The sequence below is a fragment of the Phoxinus phoxinus genome (assembly GCF_949152265.1).
Source record: "Phoxinus phoxinus genome assembly, chromosome: 3".
Taxonomy (NCBI): Eukaryota; Metazoa; Chordata; class Actinopteri; order Cypriniformes; family Leuciscidae; genus Phoxinus; species Phoxinus phoxinus.
The window spans coordinates 34,861,978-34,886,353 of NC_136878.1; the positions used below are offsets into that span (position 1 = coordinate 34,861,978).

The 24,376-nt window shown below is 36.1% G+C and overlaps 1 protein-coding gene across 3 annotated transcripts in view; it reads right to left on the reverse strand.

The window, feature by feature from the left end:
• Positions 1-24,376, reverse strand: part of abr (ABR activator of RhoGEF and GTPase) — a 270,755-nt gene that overhangs the window by 168,155 nt on the left and 78,224 nt on the right. For 2 of the 3 annotated variants that reach the window (XM_079608306.1, XM_079608307.1), the window contains exon 2: positions 7,178-7,356. In XM_079608306.1, coding sequence (XP_079464432.1) covers positions 7,178-7,356 — 179 coding nt within the window. Of the gene's footprint in view, positions 1-7,177; positions 7,357-10,315; positions 10,404-24,376 lie in introns of those variants that run through there. The other variant, XM_079608308.1, reaches the window with a different exon arrangement.

Here is a 24,376-nt window from a genome sequence, read left to right on the forward strand (position 1 = left end):
TGCTGTTGTCTCCGCCAGTTTCAAAACATGTGTCCGTTATATTGTCATTTTCTGATCATCTGGCTCTTCGCAACAACAGAACCTTATTTCTGCAGGGACTTTCAGCATGTTTCCTATAACAAAGTCAGACTTTGCGACTTTACGTTTTACATGGCGTGAGAAAGTCACAAAAACCATGCAAAATCGGATCAGAGCAGTCAAACTGAAACGGATCTCCAGAAACGCATTTCATGTGATTTTTTGCCATTCGCACTTGCTAAATCTGATTGAATTTTGATCGGGTATGCACGAAAATCAGATTTGAACTCACTGAACGTAGCGTAATTAAGCAGACTGTTTACTAGCTAAACACTTGAGTATATAGATGTATAATAATCAGTTACATTATTTAAAAAAAAACTTAAAAAAAACAACACTGTAAACCCAGATTTTGTTTCTAATTAAACTTACGAGTGATCATTACTTATTCTTTTATGTTTAGTAAAAACCTGCTATCATTACTAAACAACATTAGTTGATTGTACTATTTAGCTGAAAGATTCATTGCACTAATCAGGTTTAACAGAGATAACTTAGTATGTTTAGTTTCATAAGGAAGGGGAGGGGGTTAAAACCTGCCTGGTCACTTGAAAAGACCCGCGTCTAACGTGCATCCAAGGCGGTACGAGCACAGGCCTCGGCAGCAGACGGTATTGAGAATTAACAGAGGTTTAGATGTTGATGAATTATTGTTTAATTTGTAGTCACCATAATGGTGACAAGTGTTGGCTTTAGTTGGGCCCTTGACATTTGAACATTAGTTTTTCTCTGGCTGCTTTACCTTTGTGTTTAAAAGGCACAATTGGTATAGCAAAAAAGCCAAGAGTAAGTGATCCAGTGACTATGACTGCGTATTGATGTTATCATCAATAAAGGTCATCAACAAAGATTATAAGTCAGTAGTAGTGTTGTCACGGTACCAAAATTTCAGTATTCGGTACCGATACCTGTGAAAAACCACGGTTCTCGGTACCAATTTCGGTACCAAAGCTAATTTAGATTAAATTTGCATATAAAGTGTATATCAATTTGTTAGATAACATTAGATCAAATGACCTAACAATAGTTAAATACACTGAAGCAATTATTCACCTTGGGGTAATTTAAAAATGTAGCCTAATACATTTTTAAAATCAAAAGTTGTATCTGTTCATGAACAATCAAGTGTTTGTATTAAATAACATTCACAAACATACATTAATGTTGTAAAAATATATTGTTCACTCAATCTGTTGATGTTAGATAAGGCATTAAGTAATGTTAATGAATGGTATCTTATTGTAGTGTTACCAACTAAACAGGAGATAAAACGTGTTTTATTTGACTTGACTGACCTTTTATTTAATCCAAAACTGCGTTCATATTTAATTTTAAAAGGCCTTTTAAACTAGATACAACCGCACACGATACCTCTTTAGGAGCCGTTCACATATCGCGTTTTATTCGCGTGCAAATTCTTTACTTCAAATGTAGGCGCGCGGCTTATAATAGAAGCATCTCAACAGGTCATGTGACAAAAACCAGCTGCCTTTCCGTAACAACATGGAAAGCTCGGCCGAACAGCTGATCATAGCTGTACAGGGCGGCCTTTTATTTCTCATCTCAATGAATACATCTAGTAGTAAAGCTAATGCAAGGGCTAGAAATCAATTAATTATTTGATGATACTTCCTCGTCATCATGGAGAGCGCAGTTTGCACCGCTTTCTCCTTTCCACAAGCGCTTTCTCCTCCTTTCTTGTCAACAAGTGGATTCAGAGAAACCGCATTAGTAGCGCCGCCGGTCGCCATGTCTCAGTGTGTTTATGAAGAGGACGCAACTGTGCACCGTTCGGACAGCGCGTCAAGAACCGGATTAACCCGATACTTCGGTACCACCGGTACTTAAGAAAAGCTGGTACCGTAACCATTTAATTTTTTTAGTACCGAAATGGTACCGAAGTACCGGGTCTTTTGACAACACTAGTCAGTAGCACCTCATTTCATCTAGAGTTTAATCTATTATTGTCTGGATCTTTCCATATGATTGATATGAAAGACCTGTGATTTTTTTTCACCAGGAAATCCAACAGAATTGTTATAATTTGAACCGTTGTAAAAAACATTATGTAGATTTTTTTTTTAAATGCTATGTTATTTTGTCACACATAAACATCAACAATCAGCATATGAATCTCAACAATGGTGACACTCAAATGAAAAGTTTAGTTTTAACTAGGGCTGTCAAATGATTAAAATATTTATTCGCGATTAATCGCATTAATGTCATAGTTAACTCGCGATTAATCGCACATTTTTATCTATTCTAAATGTCTCTTGATTTCTTTTTGTCCCATTATTTTTTCTCATTTTAATGCTCTTATCAACATGGAAAAGTGGATCGGCTTGTTTTGTGCAAATGTTTTTTATTGAAAACAAGATTGGCATATACTGTTCAATTCATTCTCACTTGGAGCAAATAATCTCTCACACAATGTAACACTGTCCATCAATAAAAGGGTGACAGAAATACTGACGAGGTAACGTTACTGATAGTGACGAGTGTGCTGAGATCGCATCATGCGGTGTGTGTGTGTGTGTGTGTGTGTGTGTGTGTGTGTGTGTGTGTGTGTGTGTGTGTGTGTGTGTGTGTGTGTGTGCTTGCCATCAAGTGGTATTTCAGACTGGACGTGCTGCGATGATAGCTCAGTTCACAAGAACAAAAAACACAGATCACTTTGGTCTTGTCAACTAACCCATTTGGCAACTTTTTAAAAGTAAACTTTCCATTCAGAATGTTATTGGCCTCCATTTCGGCGTCTCGCGCTCATCATTCATCCACTCAAAACGTAACGATAAAGAGGGTCGCAGTCGCACACCGGACGAGAAGCGCAGCACCGCGTATTTAAAATCCGAACACATTATTCTCTATGAGTGCACACACACCGGCGGCGCCATTCTGCGTTTTTATTGCTGGCCATAAACGGAGAAAGTGCGCGTCCGATGTGCGATACGAGTTGTGCTAGACGCGGCTCGGCGCTGCGCCTCTCGCCCACTCTTTGGCGGCTCGCAAGCCCAAACAAGTGTGTGGCGTGCTGTTGTTTTGTTTCTGGTCTAGCTAGATCCGGTGTGGCGTTGTAGTTTTAATAACGTTACTAGTTGCTGCAAAAGCATGTGAAAAAAACTACAAAGTTTGCTAGGCGTTAATCTCGCGATAAAAAAAATTACGCCGTTAACATGGGTTTGCGTTAACGCCGTTAATAACGCGTTTAACGGACAGCCCTAGTTTTAACTTGTGTAAAAAGTTAGGGTTCCGTGTTAATACAACTCAACATGTTTAGTTTCAGCTTGTGTAAAAACTAAAGTGGTATAGGGCAACGGGTTTCCACGCGATTTGCGAGTAAAGTTAACTAATTCGGGTTAAGAGTGGAAATTAACACTAAGTTAAGTGAACTTTATTGTCTAAGTACATTAAATAATCGTCAAGTTTGGTGAACTAAACTATTTAAGTCAAGTCTACATAAGCACCAAGTTAAGTAAACTTAAATATGCACGTTTTGGGAGAACCCATTACTCAATTAAATTGAGGGAACGAGTTTACTCAAATCAATTGAGTTCAATCAACTTATTAGGGTTTTCAGTGTTTTTAACTAAATGAGTTAATTAGCTGATTCATATAATTATTTTAACAAGTATAATTATGTAGTTCGGTCTATTTTTGTTTAATAAGTTCATTTACTAAAAAAATCACTCTGAATCCTCCATGCACCACCAGTATTGAGAATGTCAACTTTTGAACATTATCATTTGTGTGTGATTATTATTTTGTCATTTGGAATATACACTTCTGTTCAAAAGTTTGGGGCAAGTAAAATGTTTTTAAAAGAATTATGTTATGGTCATCCAGGCTGTATTTATTTGAGTTGTAATTTTGGGAAATATAACTACATAACAATTTTATATTTTAATATATTTAAAAAATAATCATGTATTCCTGTGATGGCAAAGCTGACTTTCAAGCAGCCATTACTCCAGTCTTCATTGTCACATGATCCTTCAGAAATCATGTTAATATGCTGGTTTGGTGTTCAAGAAACATCTTATATCATCATCAATGTTAAAAGTAGGTGAGCTGCTTATAATATTTTTTTTCATGATTATTTGATGATTAAAAAATTCGGCAAGGGGTATGTAAACTTATGAACAGAACCATATTTTTTAAAGATAAAAATTTGTAGTTATTATTTTTGCTATAGAGACATAGTGTCAGTGTCTCTCTATCGAACAATACAGCGGCGTGAGGAATCTAGGATATGGCCAAAGGTAATTAATAATGTTTTTTAAAGTTATTAATAAAAGTTATTATAGTAAGGTACCAAGACAATTTAGCCATTTTTATTTTTGGGGGTTTCCTGGATCAGAAAAGGTCCACAACTCCTCCTTTAATGGATATAAAGCTCTCTTGTACTCCCAGCAATAACACTCAATGCATCAATGAAATAGTCAATTCACATTCCCAGAATTATAGATTTGTTCATTTAATTAAGTTAAAACTCTTATTTGGGTGATACTCTATTAGAAGTGACAGCTTGCAGTGCACACACACACATTTTGAAGTGTGTGAGTTGTCCACCCATATTTTTGACTGATCACACCCAAGCACACATCACACTCATCAACATGTCAAACTATTTATCAACCTTCCTGACAAACTCAGTTAACGTTGCATGATCACCAGAATCATCATCATCATGGAATTATACAGTATTTGAAAAATTCATGGCAATCCTAGAACAAAAGTCATGGGGAATCCCTGAAGATTTATCTAGTGCTCAAAAAGGGAACTAGAACCCAGCAAGATGGCAAAGGATGGCATAATACTTCGGCTTCTCTTTTTCTCACAGAACCTGTATACACTGGTTGACACAACATTACCATCAATGGGAACTGATAAATGAATGGTATCACAGTTCATCTATCATTCATTTGATGTTGTGAGGAGAGTCTGGAAACTGGCCTCTGATGCAGAGGTTATATAAGGCTCTCAGAGCTCCTCACAACACTGCCCACATGATCAGACCCTCTGAGAGGCTCTAATGAAAGCGAGAGAGGAGGCAGAGAAAACAGCGCATTTCTAATAAGCCATTTGCCTATTTCCTTCTCCACGCTTGACTTCACCTGCAGTCAAGCTCACAGGGGCGGGTGACTGCTTTGTTTCCTATATCATGTATAGATAGTTACTGAGGCATGCTAGAGTAAGTTTAAGGCTATATTTTTATTTGATTATTTATTTATTAGTTTGCTTGTTTGCTGGATTAAAAAAAACTGTCAAACAGATTTAATAGTATGTTTATACTTTATTAATATCAAATTAATTTAATTTATGTATAATATGTATATATTTTATTTTATAATCATGTTTTCATCATGCAATACATTTGTTTTATTGCGATGTAGAATAAACTTTCAAGTATGTGATATTCCTATATCAGGTTTCACAGCCTATATTTGTTCAGTAATGGAGCAGAACTATAAAGGCACAAACACAGTAAGGCAGCACTTAATCTACTCTACCACAAGATGGAGATGCTGTTGTAAAAGCTTGAGCCTTCACACACAAGTCACTATCAATTTCAACACTAATTATCTGTCACACAATGGTAATAGTCATACATGTTCAAAATGGGCATAAATACATGTGACAAACACATACACCTCGATGTCAATTTAATCTCTGAACTGCACATTATAAATGGACAAACACATTCATCATTACAGAATGATTAATTTAGCCTATAGAAATAACCACTCAGTGTCCATCTGATTGGAATATATTTGAATATTTAACCCTTGGATTAGAAATAGTGTTTGTGTTATCATTGTGCAAAATAAATGGCAGTTGGTTTGGTATTTTTTATCTTTATTATTCTAAACTTCTTTTTCCGTCAGCCAAACACCTTAGATGTAAAATATTTACATGCAGAATCCCCTAAGATTTTAAATGAATATTTCAATGATTAAATAAAACAACTCACATTTCCATGGTTCTCTTATGTTACACTTGCAGGCAAATGAATAAAATATTTTAAATAGTCTTTTTTTTTAGTATGTTTTATTTGGAATTTTATTTTTTAATTATTTATTTTAATTTTACATCTTGTAGCTTCATTCAGTTTTTTTTTTTTTTTTTTTTTTTATGGATATGTTCCATTAACCATGGCTTCTTATTGTTTTAGGCATTAAGGCACTGAATTAAAATCAGTATGCTATGCTGAGATACACCAGGTGGACTCAGCAAAGCATTCATTTAATTGCCTGAAGCTATGAAAGTGATTTGACAAAACAACCACACTATTATTTGTCATGTCACTCAGCCCACCCAAGTGAAAGTGAAAGCAGTGAAGAGAGTGATGCTGGCTGATTGTGAGCTGACATTTACAACAAAGGCTGGTCAGTTTAAACACTGTTCTATATTAATGCACTGCTTTCATTGAAGCACACACACACATTACTTGCTCACAGTGATCAGAGATCGCACTGTGATATTATTGCGATACAATATTTATTTCCTATATTTTTTATCAAATAAGCACAGCTTTGGTAGCCATCAGAGTCTTCCATCAAAAAACGTACAGACCTCAAATATTTGAAAAGTAGACAACATTTTTGGATGAACTATCACATTAAGATCATCAATGAAAACTACAGTCATTACAGCTGAACACGAACACATACAAAGCTCCATATTTCATAAGGATTTTGTACGAATTTCATAAGAAAACGTACTTTTAGAAAAAGTAAGCATGAAGGTCCACACCTAAACAACCATCGCTGGGATGTAAGCAGATCATATGGAAATGTATGAATGAGATCGCATAAATCAGCCAAAATATGAAAAAGTTACGAATTGTTACGAAGTGTTGAACAGACAGATTTACACGACACCTAATGTCTTTATTCCAATATACGAATAGAAATAACAGATTTCACTAATTGGCATTAAGTTTGTTTACAACAACACCAGTAAGCCGGTTATTACAAAAAAATCTGCTTAAAGAGGTTGTTGGCAGCATGTTAGCGGCATCCTTTTAACCAACTGTTTAACAGCTGTTTCTTCTAATCCTAAACACACACACACACTGTCAAACATACGGTCATACCCCAGGCAGTAGCCCTTCAGGTGGTGTGGGTGAGACGGCCTCTCCGTCCTGTCCCCGTGCACAGAGATGAGGGGACATGGTGGGAGACTCGTCTATAAAGGGCATGGTCTCTGAGCCATCCTGAGACTTCCTGTCCTCTGCAGGATCTCCCTCATAGCCATCAGTGTTGTAGTTGAAGTCTGTGGGGGAAAACAGAAGAGGTGTACAGTAGAGCAACAAAAACAACTTAATATGGGTAAAGTCACGATGAAATGGAAGTAGCGACCGATCATTTCTTCCATATTATGACGTAAATCCGAGTGTAACAGATTATTGAAAATTAAAAATGTAGGGTGGGGACTTGTTGATTGGATTTTGACAGAATTTGTACTCAAAAGTTTAGAGGCTAGATGAATGTGAGTTTGCAAGGGTTAAATGATTGGAGACATCCTGCATAAGTCACCAGAGTCACTATCGTTTCACTGGAAGGTCTAATTATGACATTTTTGATTAAACATTACAAGTTCAAAACATTTTTTTTTTTAAATAACAAGCACAGATTAATTGTTTACAATGAGATCTATAACATGCATTTAGAAAATTAATTGCATGCCAACTTTAAAGGTCTTTCTGCAGATATATTTCTGCTTCACTAGTGGCACCAATCAGAACTGCAATTATAAAAATTATTGTTTGACAACAGGGTTTCCATTGCCGGAAAACACCTTAAACTCACACCACTGGTTAATGTCGCCATGTTGGGCTGCTCAAACGAACATTACCGATGTTAGAAGTGCCACTGTTAACATTATTGGGAAAATATTATATTATCACACTGTTTACAATAATGCATGTAAACCCTGCTAGCCTTCCATTGGTAAGGATCTTTCAAACTAAAAGTGTTTTGAAGCAAAAAAAACTAGAAATAATTTATTTTTATTGCAAGATTGCAACGTGGGGTTATATATATCTATCTGTCTGTCTGTCTGTCTGTCTGTCTGTCTGTCTGTCTGTCTGTCTGTCTGTCTGTCTGTCTGTCTGTCTATCTATCTATCTATCTATCTATCTATCTATCTATCTATCTATTCATCTATCTGGTTGCAAAGCTTTTAAAACTACTTACAACTTTCTGACCAGGTTATTTTAAGCAAACATTAAAGTTTGTCTTGAAGTTTATCTAGTTTTTGAATACACATGATAGTATTTTTACAGAAATTACATTTAAATTAACCCAGTATTCCCTCTTAAACTGACCTTAAAAAATACAAAGGGGCCCACAGTGTTTATGATAAAGTGTTTATGAGCTGGTAAAGTGTTTATGAGTTCAGTGGTATTCACAGGAGACTTGTCTTCATTAAAATGGAAAATGACAAACTCCCACAAGGCCAGACACTGGCACATAAACAAAAGACCTGCTTGACAACTCAACCTCGAGGGGCGGGGCCAGCCCGTCTCTCTATCACCATGGCATTCCCTAAGGTTGTTATTGTGATGACCAATCATAACCAAATGAGGAACAGACCAATTGTAACTCAACTTGGTCACAATGGCATGTTTGTGTGTCACATCAAAGTGACCGTCTGTCTTTCAAAAACTCAAAGTAACAAAGCAAATACTGTAAGTCATCGCAAAATGTATGTTTGTTTTATTTATTTCACCTCATCGTTCATATTAACACTACAAAACAAAACTTTAGTTGGTTATACATTCTAATTATTTTATGTCTATGCATGTGAGATTTTTTTAGACATCAATAGTTTTCAATAGAGGGGATGGTCATAAGACAGCAGAGGAAATAACTGCTCGGTTGAACTGCCGAGCAGGAAATGGTTTGAACAGGCTCTCATATCCGCTTTGCCTACAGCACGTTCACACAGGGTCAAAATGACCTGCACTGCCCAGAGCCAATCACTCCACCATTCACAATCACCTTGCGTGAGGTACATGCACGGCTCCAATGTTACTGCCATCTTGATTGCTTCAAATTTATATAGTTATGATTCATATTTATGTACCTTAAAATATATTTCTATGACATTTTATTAAATTGAACCCATGACCATGAGACTTTACCAGTTATGCAACAGGAACATGTATGAATTATGTCAAAAATATGGTTCAGGAGTAACATTTCACCCCAAACTTAAAAATGAAGAAAAAAATATCTTACTTAAGGCAAATAAAGTCTATTTTAGGACCACTAACATTTTTTACATTGTGACATTATTTTCATGACAATTAAGCATAGTTTTCCCTGTTGTTCTCGTTAGTATAAATAATGGCAGTATTTGCTGTGATATGAAAAAAAAATCTCAGAAGTAAAATGTCTGAATAATACATTGAGTTAATTGTAATAAAATTGTCACAATATTCAATCTAATTAAATAATACATCTAAATAAATAAAAACATAAATAAATAAATTCTAAAAATTATTTTTTTTTAATCTAAAAATGCACATTTTTAAATACACAAGAAAATACATATCCAAAATTCTAAAAATAAAAGAAGAAATAATTAAAGCATAAACAACAACAAAAAATAGGCCTACTCTAAATAAACAAATACTTTAAATAATTTCCTTGTGGTGTGTCTCAACATCCCTTTGATATTGTAGTTCCCAAAAGAAAAAAGCACAAATACTACTAGATATAACTAAACACCAAATCATGGTTTAATCACACTTCCGTCTTTCAAAAACTCATCATTACACTCATGAAGCAGAGAACACACAGCACACTGTTCTGTTTGCCATTGACGCCTGGTTAATGTGCTTAGAAGAATCAATTGTACATCGGCAAACCTGAAGTGTGGCTTTGACGGAGAGATACTGCAGTCGCATGTGGCTTCTTATACATATACTGACTGCATTATGGGAGTTTACCAACTAGTTTCTGTAACTACGGATCCACGGGGAAGAAGAATCCAATATAAATTTGATGGTATGAGGGATGTTTTAAAGAGATTTACAAAGACCCCACTTAGTGTGTGGGCAAACTGTTAAAGCATTTAACCTAAACAACAAGGGATATGTATGATATGAGTCTGTAAATGTAAATACTCTAATTTAATGGAGTCAAATGGATGCAATTGCCCATATTCAGACATGTAAAAAACACCGCAATAAACACAGACACACACAGTAACATATACATCTTACCGTGGGGTGAAATGATTGATCGCAAGACACATGCAGCCTCGAAGAAGAAAGCCATGCGGATGCTATCCTAAACCTTACATGATACACTGAACACAGTACCAACCAGACCTCTTCTTATCAGAGGAACAACACATACACACACACGCACATTGGGGATGTAACAAGTAGGAACCTTTGAAAACGTTTTTTTTATTTAAATTCATGGAAATACTCAAGGTAAACAAGAGGCCGAGGTGCATATGAAGAGTGGTTCATACTTAATAGTTACTGCCAGCAAAATAGGCAGGACATTTGTTTTTCACCATGAAATCTTTTGTTTGTTTTTATTGTTTTTGACCCATGTAACTTTGTATTCTAATAAATTAGGTTGTTTCGATAGCAAAATTTCATGTACCAGTGAAATTCAACAATTCTCGAATCCAATGGCCACTGTGATGTGGGGGCCTATAGCTCTGAGGGCTGAACGGCACTGGTCACACACACTACACTCGCTTACTGTACATTCCCAGAAGCAATCCTCCACCCATCCATCTCCCTGCCATAACTCACACCATTGCACACACGCATATATTTACATATTACTGCCTGTTCTGTTGGTCTTATGTGAGGTACGGTTTCCGGGAATGTAGCAGCAAACCCAAATTATGTTTGTTGTACTACTTTATAGCATTGCTACCATGCTTCCCAGGCATGGCGCCAACCGGAAACACTGAATCCATTGTACGTTGTAAATGTATGTATTTATTGATTATATTGTGTTTTGTTGATTTGTTAATTTTAGTTTGTTTTGTTTTTGTAAATAGTATTCACTGTAAATATATATTTGCACCGCTGGATTTGTTCATTTTCTCCTTACTATAAATAAACAACAACTTTGCACTGGCAGTGCAGTTTATGAGCCCAGCCATCTTTTTTCTTTTTACATCTCGGACTCTAACCACACCCAAGAAGCTCCATCTTCACAGTCTCGTACACGCTGCAGCTAAATTCACCCTTTAGTCCTTAATCCCGCTCTGTACCCACACACAGGTCAGTCAATTTACGGAAGTGATGATTGCATTCTACAACCAAATTAACAGAAAAATGCAGGTAGTGACAGCCGCATTTACACAAATTAGATGCAGTGTCTATGGAACCAAACACCGCCCAAATGTATACGCAAAGAACGGAGGCATAACTGTTATTCTCGCTGTATTATTGTTGCCGCCGGTGCCGCCATGTCGTGGAGACACTGTGTTTTTCATTGCAAAAGCCAAACTACTTTGTTTGGCCTTCCAAAAGAGGACACAATTAGAAAACAGTGGTTAAGCTTTATTTACAACACTGTTCCAGAACAGTACAGCCAAAATATTTGACTGTGTGCTGCGCATTTTTCGGAGGGCTGTTTCCAGAACCTGGGAGAGTACAAGGCCATCTGTGCACAAAGGCTGATTCTAAAAAGTGGGGCAATTCTATCTTTGCAAAAGTACAGTCTGGCGCTACCCACTCACAGAAACAGCCTGGCAGTAAGTATGACTACTGACTATTCAAACGCAAGTTTTGAGCAGTATAGATTAGCGCTTGTTTGTCGTTTCGCCGATCACAAATGCAGAGATGGTTTTATGTTTACATAGTGTTCTCCCCCCCGTACCGTGGCACGACGCGTAAAATGACAGTATAATTAATTATAATCAGTAATTATGTCCCCAATGAAAAAAAAAGTTAACCAATCTGATATGTTCTGGTGCAGCCGCGCTGCCAAAGTTAATCGATCAGCTTGGTCATCTGCATTTTCCGGATCAGATTTGAGCTAGTAACGACATTATCACGTGTCATTATTGGGAGCTGATGTTCCAAATATGGTAAGGGGCGTAACATTTTGGTATTTAGGCCAATCACAATGCACTGGATCGCTGGCCAATCAAAGGCCATCGCTGACCACGCTTTTCAGAGCAATGACCTTTGTAAAAATCTATGCGTTTCAGAAAGGCGGGGCATAGAGGAGCAACAATAATGTACAGTGCGTGTAAAATAATGACTTTTTTCAACCTAAAATCGCGTAAACACATTGCATTAAACCAAATACACAAAGCAATGTTCTTTTTAGAACCGTCATATGACCCCTTTATGAAAATCAAAAGGATAGAGGTACGACTCATTCATGTTGCCAGATCTTGTTAGAAAAAGGGAAAACAGGAATAAGCCCATAAAAAAACAGATAAATCCAGCTGCTTTATATTGTGACTTGCAGCTGCTCACTTCAATTATTCCATTAACTTTTCATTTCATGAGCCAAGCCCTAAAACGCTTATAATAAGAGGACATGGCAACACTACAAGAGCATGCTTTATGAAGCAGCCTTCCATATACACAACAGAACATAAGGTTTTGTAGCTATAATATTACTTTGGGCAAAATAGTGGATACCAAGCATGCGAGAACGTGCTCTGTGCACGCACAAAATGAAAATTTATTAGGGAATTCACACATTTACAGTGGCAATACATGGCAAATTTCAATACCACAGCAAAAACTTAGTTGTTATGCTTAGTTGTTCTTGGTAGCTGCTATTCAGTGAATGCTGGTGTTTACATTTTAACTGTCCACTAAAAAGTAGAGCCCGACCGATATATCGGCACGCCGATATTATCGGCCAATATTAGGCATTTTCCAAACTATCGGTATCGGCATTTATAATGGCCGATAAATGAATATTTCAAAAAAAAAAACGGACGAAACAGCCTTCAAGGATATTACAGGCACACACGCGCGCGGTCTCTTGCTCTCTCTCCCTCTCCCTCTCTGCTCTGCCGTGCACGCGCTACACGGTTTGGAAGCACAGTCTCGCGGGCGCGCTCGCTCTAGATTCCGGAGATTTTAACTAATTCGCGGGCATCAGTGAGCCGCTATCAATATGCGGGAGAGTCCCGGAACTTCCGGGAGGCTATTTTTTTGGTGCTCCCTCAGCTCTTGATGCCTTACGGACAGCGCGTGATGCGCGTGGTGGAAGCTGCGGCACTGGTTAAGTGAGTTCATGGTGAGTTGGTCACGAAACATATACATTCATTGCTTGAATAACAATTAAAATAACATCCCCATCAGTTGTCTTAACTCAAATAAGCATGACAAAATTTGTGACTATCATGTCCAGTTTTGCTGCTGTTAAATAAGCAGAGAGTGAAGCGGAATTAGCTAGTAACGTTACGTTGTTACAGTGTAGTTGACTGACTGTCCTTTAAACTTTTGACAATGTGACTGAAATATTTCTTTGATAGCGTGACAGTTATAGCAATGAGACGTATCATCTCTCCTTGGTCTGTTATATTGAAAATGTATGTTTTACAATTTGCAGTATGACGTTATCCATTGCTAAATTATGGCACATCATAGACTAGCTAATGCCACTATCAGTGGAAGACCGCTAACGTTACGAGCTTGGAAACCACAACGAACTTATTCTGCCTAAATAAAGTAATGATTAATGTATTTATAACTAGCATATCTCTAGTTAGAGGCCCTGCATTGTAAAATGTAAGTTAGACTTGCGAGGAGTGAACATTTAGACATAGAGAAAAAGTATCAAACGTAGCTTGTGCATAAAAGTTAGCTTTTCTTTTACACGTGTGTGAAATCCAATGACGCCAAGTGTGCGTTGCAGACTGTCATTCAGCCACAGCATTAAAGGGCACCTATTATGGAATTTTGAAATTTACCTTTCATGTGTGTAACATAGATCTAAGTGAACAAAAACATCCTGCAAAGTTTGAAATATGAAAGTGTACCGTATATAAAGTTATTGTCTTTCAAAAGTAAGAGTCGACTCTGAGTCATTTTTATGAATCGTTAGAAGACCGAAGCTTTTTCTCTGACTAGATGACGTCAACTTGTCAAGTTATTTGAATACGATACGCCCACTTATTGCGCTCCAAGCCCAGGGAAAAACATCATGGCGACGAGACGCTGTGTTCTGAAGTGCGACTCAAAAGCAAACTTTTTTCATCTGCCCAAGGAGGAGCATTTGAAGACTAAGTGGCTACAATTCATATATACAACTATACCACAGAAGACGTATAGTCCGAGCCTTGTGCTTTGCTCGCGCCATTTTCAAGACGATTGCTTTACCAACTTAAATGCACTCAAACTGGGATTCGCGAGCCGGCTGATATTGAAGGAAGGTTCAGTTCTAAGTGTATTTGCATCAGCTTCCTCCTCCGTATCACAACCTGTAAGTGTTATTAATAATTGTTGCTTTTATGTTTTATGTAGCATGCTTAATAATTATTTTGTTTGTTGTGTAAGCACCGTTTAGCTTCTAGGTCTTCAATGGCAATTGTATTGAGATATGTGAAGTGTTTGTCGTTGTTTTCGGAGTTGTCTTAAAGAATAGAGTAATACCTCGTAGTAACGTAACTACATTTTATTTTTTTTATTTTTGTAAAAACGTTATGTTTATGCATCGGGCTAACGCAACCAAAGACTGATTGTGCTTTTACAATATGAACTCTGGGCTATGCTCGCTAACATAACATTACATTCTTTATCTTATTTTTAGTTTTTTACTACAAACTACAAAGCAGTGGACTATAATAATTATTATAACACAATTTAATTGATAAAAGCATCATTGTACTCCGTGTTAAACAATAAGTATTATCTATGTAAACACTGCTGGGTCATCTGACCAATCAACGCAGATTAGCGTCACGCAAAGGCGGGGTTTGAAAAATGAGTCGTTGAACGATTCATGTGGGAGTCGGTGAGCAAATCAGGTAAAAATTAATGCATATTATACGACAACAAAAGTGTTTTTTGTCATTGCATGCATGTAAAACTGTTGTTGGGGACTCCCTAAACAACATTAGGAACATTTTAAATGTCATAATAGGTGCCCTTTAACGAGTCACATAATGGATTTAGATCGCTAAATAGTAGCTAGGTTTTAGAAGGCAGGCAGCAACTGATGATTGAAAATGGTTTGATGTAGCTTGATTGAAAGAATTTAAAAAGTGCAGGTAAAGGGATAAGCAAGCAGACATTGTAGTATACCGGAATATAAGACAAGGTTTTTTGTCCTAAAAATAGGTTGAAAAATGTTTGTTTTTTAGGTTGATAAAAACCTTTATCTTGTTTAATGATAATATAAAAGTCATGATGATGATAGTAATAATGTCATTTTTATTTATTTTTTTGTAATTATTACTCTCAATAGTAATAATAATAATAATGCTGGTAGTAATAGTTGTGGCTGTAGCAGCAATCATTTTATTTGTATGTTTATTACTACAAATAACTAATGTTAGGGAAATCTGTTAATGTTTTGTTGCGCGTTTCTGAATTATTATTATTTTTTTAAATATCGGCCGATATATCGGAATATCGGATTTTAAAACCAACAAATATTTGTATCGGTATCGGCCTTCAAAATCCTTTATCGGTCGGGCTCTACTAAAAAGTAAAAGGTGCTACAAAAATCCACAGATTTCTAGGCAACATCTGTAAAGTCTTGTAGAGTGCAGCTCCTGTTTCTTGAGTGGTCAGAAGTGTATCCCTAAAATTTGATTTTAAACCATTTTCCAAAAGACAAAAGTGTTCATGGGTAAATGGCAAAAAGCCTGTAATAGTTGTTTACTGTTCTGCTTTCCATAATAACAGCTAAGGAAAGGCTTTATGTATGAAAGCTTTCTTACCACCGAACAGCCCTGTTAAAACACACCACTTCAACGCTGACTACTGCATGAGCCTTTCATGATATAAATAAAATGAAACATGCATATCCGCTTACTTGTCACACTATGTTCCCTTTCAGAGACCTCACAAAATAATCTACTTTTAAAGTCGTGAGAGGCCATGCATTATAAATGCATGGTTACCACAATCAAGGAAATGTTTAAATGCTTTTGTGTTGGCTAAAACTTCACAAGTCAAAGTAGCTTTTTCAACCGGAGTCAGTGAATTTTTTGTGCAGACAGTCCTTAACATTAAGTTTGACTGTCATTGTTTTGTCCAACGTCTCTGCAAGATCACTCCATTAAGAGTGAAACAGGCTAATGTTTCAATAAAGCATGAAACTTTTCTCAGATATAGTTTTTTTTTCAAACTATGCAGTATATTAATTCTTTTTATTTTTTTAATAACGCATTTAAAATACTATAATAGGATTACAGAATCAAACAGTTTCTATCTGAAGTACCTGAAGAATCTGTTTATTTTAGTTTTTTTGTTGATTTTAGATCGAGTCAAATTATTCATTTCTTTTTGACCATAATGAAGTTTTTGTTTGTAAATATAATGTGAAATAAAAGTATATTTATTTGCATAATTTGTTATACATCTGTAATTTAATATCATTGAACCAAATAGTGTGATGATATGCAGGCCTATATCAGCTTTATATCAGCCATCCTGCTTAGCATCAATATATAAAATATAAGTGCCTTTACTGTCATTCTTGACATAAATGTAATGCATCCTGATTCCTGAATATGACATTGTTTCGAGAATTTTTTTTTTCCCTGACCCCAAATCTTTAAACGGTTTTGTATTAGAATAGAATGCCATTAAGTCTACACATTAACGGCCAGATTTACTAAACAGGGCAAATTAGCGTGAAATCTACTGATGACGAGCAGATTAAAGAATGCAGACGCAGCCGGACCGTTTCCATAATGACCAAGGCAATCTATCAAGAGCAGCGCAGTGTTTCTCAGAAACGCTTTAAATGTCTAAGTAAATATAGAAATTAAAATCCACCTAGATTAATAAATGCTGTACAAGTTCATTGTTAGTTGATACAAAAATGTTAACCCTTTTAACTATTGTAAATTATAAAGGACGAGTTTGAAGAACTTTTCCACACCATGTATTGTAATGAGTTATGATGTTCATGATGGCATGGATAAACCTTCTAATGACCTTACAGTATTTGTACATACACTCCCCTTTCTGATAAAAGATCTATGCAAAATAGTCAGTTGTTTATTGTTGTCTATACAACATTCACAAAAACTGCTATGTCATCTTCATCTGAACGAGACGCTACTTTGTTGCACCCCAGTCTGCTGTGGTAGTATCGATTTTTGATTCACTTCCAGTCTAAGTGGACAGTCCTTGGGCAGAATAGGCTACAATGTACACAAGACGTGTCAACAATCAAAAGCCTGACTCCAGCCAGATCTGAGTTGAATTAGCATACTAGCACCTAAAATAGAATCAACCCTAAGAAATCTTTTCACCAACAGGCACCTAGTCATCCCCAAAGCTGTGTTTATGGTTTAAACTGAAGAGATACTGTATTAAACATAATACAATAATCAAACAGATATAGAGTGTGTATTTAACAACCCAATCAATAAAATGATATAAAATCATGTGAAAAATATATACAAAAAATATAAATGCGAAATATTGCAAATGCCATTGAACTTCATACAAGTTGAACTTCGCGTATTTTTGATATCAGAACATGAGGACGTGATTCCATCAGAAATTTCTACAGCCTGTCAAGGTACAACTGTGGAAACCACTCAGATGCTCCCTCCAGTGTACCAGAGTATGTCGATTTACCCTTATTAGCTGATAATTCTGATTATGTTCTGAAATGAGCAGTGTTGGGGTAACGCATTACAAGTAACATGCATAACGCAATCAGATTACTTTTTTGATGTTACAAGAAATGCATTTCAAGTAACGTGCATTACGTAATCAGATTTTGTTTTATGTTACGAGTAAAGTAATGTATTACAAGTAACATGCATTACGTAAACAGATTACTTTTTGATATCTAACAAGTAAAGTAATGCATTAAGTAACGTGCATTCTGTAATGAATTATTTTTGTATCTAACAAGTAAAGTAATGCATTACGTAATCAGATTACTTTTTTGATGAAATGAGTAAAGTAATGCATTGCAAGTCACATATATTATGTAATCACATTACTTTTTTGATCTCAGTGAAAATTACATTCTAATAATACAAATACATGTATTTACAGTCAAAAATAGTTACTGCAGATTTAAGTATTTTCAAAAACAACATTCACAGTGTAAGTATGAATTGTAGCTGAAATATAGCCATTGATGCATGAGGTCCACTAGTGGACACTGGACAAATGATTAATCGGAATTTTCTCCCAATGTAAAATCCAAAGTTGGAAAATTTAACTGTGCATTCTAATGAATTTAACTCATTAGATATTGCTTGATGCTGCAATCATTTTTATTTTATTTTTTAACCTACAAGAGTCTCCTAGGATAGAAGGAATGGGTGGATATTCCGTAGCAACTTGGCATTTCTGACTGACCATTGGCCATCTTGATTTGGAAGGGGGAAAAAATTGACACACAACGTCTTTCCACTTGGTGGCACTGTACAGGATGATGCACCAGGGTCCAATGTAGAGGTTGATGTGCAACTATGCCATCAAAACCCGTAACAAATTCAAGAAAATGCTTTTTTAATAGCTGTCCACTGCAATGACCTCTATGCGTGAAAGGGTATAAGGGTATAATAGCTGCCATACATCTGCTTTAAATATCTCAAAGTAAAGCTTATGCATCTGAACCTGAACTAGAGCCTGATGTTGAACGGTGGCTCATGCACCCCACTGTGATGGAGAGATAGAGAGGATCTGTGTCTGGCTCACGCATGCATCCCACCAAGTCGACCCTGCCCGGACAAGATGATTGATGAGGAACAGACACACACATGCACAGCACAGCGCCCATGTTAAAGTGGCAAACTTAAAAGTCATTTTGAAGGAAATTTGTTTTAGAGAACAAAATTAAATGTAAGGTATTATACGACCTTCAACACAGTGTTTGGCAGCTGCTGTTTGTATTATGCTTGTATGTGTTAAACAGAGCTCAAGATAGATGGATATCAGCAGCAAGGCTCTGCTGTGTATGAAGAAATACTGTAATCTAATTTGCTGAGTGCAGAGTTATGATTAGTCCCACTGCTGTAAAGCCCACAGCACAATTCAGATGGGATCTGAGATCATACTTTTGCCAGATTGTAACTAATTCATGATATCCTTTTGTAGAGCTCCCTTCTGAACAAGCCCTCTTGAGTCTAACTTAATGTTTAATGTATTTAATTGTATGATAAATATTATAATATGTTTTAATTTAGTTTTTTTTATTTAGCATTTTATTTAGCATTTTGTGTTTTGTGTCACAATTCACCTACTTATACTAAGTATGAGCTTCAAGTTTGGGGACATCATGCCATATTATTTGCGTTTTGAAAGGATCACGCTGCCGCATAGTTATGTGCGTCTTATCACCGTAAACTGGCCTGGAAATCATCTAGTCAGAGTTAACATCCTCATAACCACACTCCACATTTCAGTTAATTTATTTATACTACAATTCTTCCTACTGTATTTGAGAAAGACGTTTGTAAACTATGTTTGTATTTATTTTAACACTTATTAATTTTTGTTGGATCTGGATCTGCACTTCTGATATCCACGGAAAATTATAGACCATCTGGGTACCTTTGGGTTACTCTTTTCAACATACTATACATAATTTGGGACATAATTCTGATATCAAATACTACTTAAAATGGATAGCATGTGAGCTGTTTTCTTTTTCTTTTCTATCAGCTGATACTTCTATCCCTGTTGTTTTGTATGCAAAAACACATGCAAATCAAGTACTTTGATATTAAATTAGAAAAATATATCAGAAGGAAAAAAAAGAGAGCAGAAAAATTTGAGTATCCTTCCTCAACACTTCTGTGCAACTGTTCAGTAGAATTACGTTACGTAATCTTTGGCAACCCTCTCTCACTCGCTCTGTCTTTCTGCATTTCTTGTTTTGAGCCCAGTGGAAAAAGAGGCAAGACTAGCATCAGTGTGTGCATGTATGTCAGAGAGTCTCATCTGGTGAGGGGTTATTGAGGGCACAAGGGGGATAACAGTGTCTCATTGGGGACATAATTAGGAAAAGAATGAGGAGATTATGAGAAAAAGAGAGGGATGATGTAAAAAAGAGAAGGGACCACAGTATGAAGATGATAGAGTAAAGATTAAAACTAGATCTCTACATTTTCCACCAGACAAAAGGCTCAAATACAATCACTTAAAAGCAAAATAAAACTCTACATGGTGATTTAAGTGTATGTGTGGTATGAAAAAAATATTTTCTAGATAAGAAAAAAAAATGTATCTTCACTGGAAAAAAAAAAGTAAAACTCTCTGTCCGTAGCACAACAACATTGCAAGAAAGTTTGTTCAAATCCATGAACCTCTGTATATAAATAAACCATAATAGTGATGCTTGCCTATGAAAAGAGGAACAAAATGAGAGTGGGTTGAGAGGAAAAAAGCGGGGTGCTGGGCTAATGACAGACAGTTTTGCCATCTGTTCTCTTCTGTAAAGATGAAACCATAACACATACACACACACACCACACCATGCAGAGCACAAATATCAATGCATTTACAACTTTAGTAAATCAATACAAACACTATATTGAGAGCACTCAGTGCCAATGGCCAAAACACACACACACTCCCGATACAACACAAGGTCTAGTGGCAGAGAAAATTACAATCAGTGTCACCATCTCAGCGTTAAATTGGAATTCTTCTTCATGGAAGCATCTTACAGTATATGATCAGCTAGAAGCTGTTTAGTAGAACAGACATCTATTTCCCACAGAGTAGCAGCAATCTCTTTCTCACATCGTCATTTCATTCACTTTCTCTTTATTTCTACCTTCAATCTTAGTCGAATTGTCTTTCCATTGAATCAGGGAACAATATAAAGATGGAGTATAAGCCAGTTTCAGGCCAGTTGACTGAATTGATCTTACAGTTCCATTCAAAAGTTTGAGGTCAAGACTTTTTTTTTTTTCAATATATTCAATATTTTTTTCAAGAAATTCAATATATTCTAATATAAATATAAATGTTGTTATTTTACATTTTCAATTCATCAAATAAAAATGATGAGATTCCACAAAAATATTAAGCAGCACAACTGTTTTGAACATTGATAATAATAAGAAATGTTTCAAGAGCAGAAAATCAGCATAAGAATGATTTCTGAAGGATCATGTGACACTGAAGACTGTGGCTGCTGAAAATTATTATTTTAAATTAACAATGATATTTCACAATATTATTGTTTTTACTTTATTGCTTGGTGAGCATGAGAAACTTTTCAAAAAGCATTAAAAAAACGACCCCACACCTTTTAACGGTAGTGTAAGTTCCAACAAACTTATATTCTTGATCATGAAGATATGTTTATGCCTAAAACATGTGGTTGTAACATTTCCTCAAGGTAACATTATCTCACTTGCTGATATTAACAAGGTTCTGTTTGAAATTGTGAGAGTGACTTGAGATTGTACAAATGAGTAATGTTTCACACCACATGCCATCGTTTCACAGAGAGAGAAAAAAGGTGCTCATGAAGTTTAACAAATGGCATTCAGAGTTACATAATAGCTGTAAAACTTCCAGCTCAGACTGGCTAAGAGTTGTCATCCACTCAGAACCCCTTAGCAACCACATTGCAATGCCCTGGCCACCACCAGAACACCCTAAAATCATGGCATTACGTTTTGTGCAGGCAAGCATCACATATTTTCTTTAGAAACTGTATAAATCTTTAGTTTTGCGTATTCCTTAAATTAATTACTATAATTAACCTCTAATATGATTTCATTATCACTTATGTGGTCCTAAATTAACAAGCACACAAAGTTGGGCTAATCTAAACAAACCATAGACTGTAAGAAAGATGGACAACGTGTCTCCACTGTAGAAAAATGAAGCCAAAATATCACAGAAACGGTTGTTGCCGATTACATCATAATGATCCTGAGGTGGAGCCGCGACATCAAGGTCCTGCCCATACTCCTGCTCTCGCAAACTCAATCGCAAGCACAGCAGTCAATCATGACAGTGTAATTTAATTTTTTGTTTGGCGAGCTTCCCATTCGATTATACTGTATGGAGAGAGTGGGGGTTTATGATACTGCAGCTATAGCCACCAGGGGGCGCTCAAAATGTTTTGGCTTTGTGTGCGACACACTTGAAACCAAACACAAAAGATGATGCTGTGCATGTGATCTTCTGATCTGTACTACTAGAATAATAAAGCCATTTATACAAAAAAGAAGAAGAAAAAAAGAAGAAGAAAATTTTTTTTGTAATGTTAATGCATTTGGCAACCCTGTCTGGGTCTGGCAAGCTTACACATAACAAGCAGTGGAGGCTGCTCCTCATGCAGAGAGATTTGAGAAGATCTGAAAGGTCAACTGGCTGCTTGAGTCTCTACAGCACTCCAGACGGCATCATTAAACACCTAGTGTTAAATGGTGTTTACACAGAGTAAAGGAGTGGAAAGAGCCAAGGATGAATGTAGTGTTACACAAACGCACTGAAGGTGAAAACTATTTTCTATTAGTATTCTTTTTGCTTATATATTAAAGTCTAAGGTTGTATATAATTTATTTAAACGTACAATTCATGTACTTAAAGGGTTAGTTCACCCAAAAATGAAAATTCTGTCGGTAATTACTCACCCTCATGTTGTTCCAACCCCGTAATACTTTCGTTCATCTTCGGAACACAAATTAAGATATTTTTTTAAGTCTGAGAGCTGAATCACTCCTCCAGGCTTCTATGGGATCAAAACGTGCCGGCCCATAAAGTTTGTAAAGATAATGTTTAAAATAATCCAAGTGACTACAGTGGCTAAACCATAAGTTTATCAAGCGACGAGAATAGTTTTTGTGCCCAAAAAACAACGACTTTATTAAACTATTAATTTTCTTCTCTGTGGGCCTCTGAGTAGTGTAACAGTGCAGCGCTTCTGTGTTGTACGTCAGCCCAGCATAACACACATGACCAGCGTCGGCCAATAGTGAGCCTATGTGCTGACGTACAACCCAGAAGCAAAGCCAAAATGTCTTTTTGTCGAGTATCTTCATAACATAAGAGCAGTCTTACGATGAACGTAAAGAGTTGTGAATCGTGAGAGAATGATCCACGTCTCTGTCTGGCTGGTCTTAAAGGGTCAGTACACAGTAGCCACTAATTATCTCTGTCGTTAAAGTTAATCAAATAACAAAGGGAACAGAGAAAATCACTCACTGCTTTTTACTAAAGAACTTTTGTAACTTTAATAAAGATTAGTCAATATATAATTTATGCAGCGCAGACAGTTTGATAACTTTATTCAATTTCTGTATATGTCCTACATGTTAGACAGGAAGGGCACAGGTAAATATGGTTTATTTTTTTATTGGTTTATGTGAGGATTGTTTGAAGTTCACTTAAATTAAAAGTTGTTACATTTTTGAAGCCTAATAAATTATTTTAAAAAAAATAATAGCTTTCAATTGTAATGACGGAATCACTGTAATGTTGGATGGCTATAATTAATGTTTAAAATTGTGGTCATTTTTATCCAGACATCAATGGCTTATTGATCATTATAGGTGTTATTGATCATTTAGTTGTTGTTGCTAGTTTGAGTTGAGAAATACACATTTCAGCATTATCATTAATCTGTGTGTGCATTTTCCTTGAGAACAATATTGACCTCAATAATCGCAATATGACATTTTCCCCAAATCCTGCAGCCCTATACATTTCACTGTGGATTCTTTGGTAAATCAGTCACAATTTTGGCGCTTTGCAAACAGACTTTTATGATATGGACTCGACAGTAATGCCACAACATGTACTGTAAGTAAGAAATCAAACCAGTGTGACTAAACGATCAACTTCACATTGTTTCTCTTTGTAGGATAAAAAATAATCTGTTATTTAAACGGATTAAATTAAATTAAATTAAATATTAAATATAGAAAGCAATCAAAGAATGCTCCCTTTACGTTCGCTGGAGATGTCAATGAAACGGCTTAATCAGTGACTTAGTTCTGGACACTTGACAAACCTCACGTTATAATCAATGAATCTCTTACTTACATAATCATGTTTGCACTGTTAGTTATGGTGAAAGCATTCGTGAGAGTGCAGAAAATGAGTCCAATGACGAGATCACTGCATTCATGCGCTCAACATGTCTGTGATCGGCTACAATGCTCATCACTG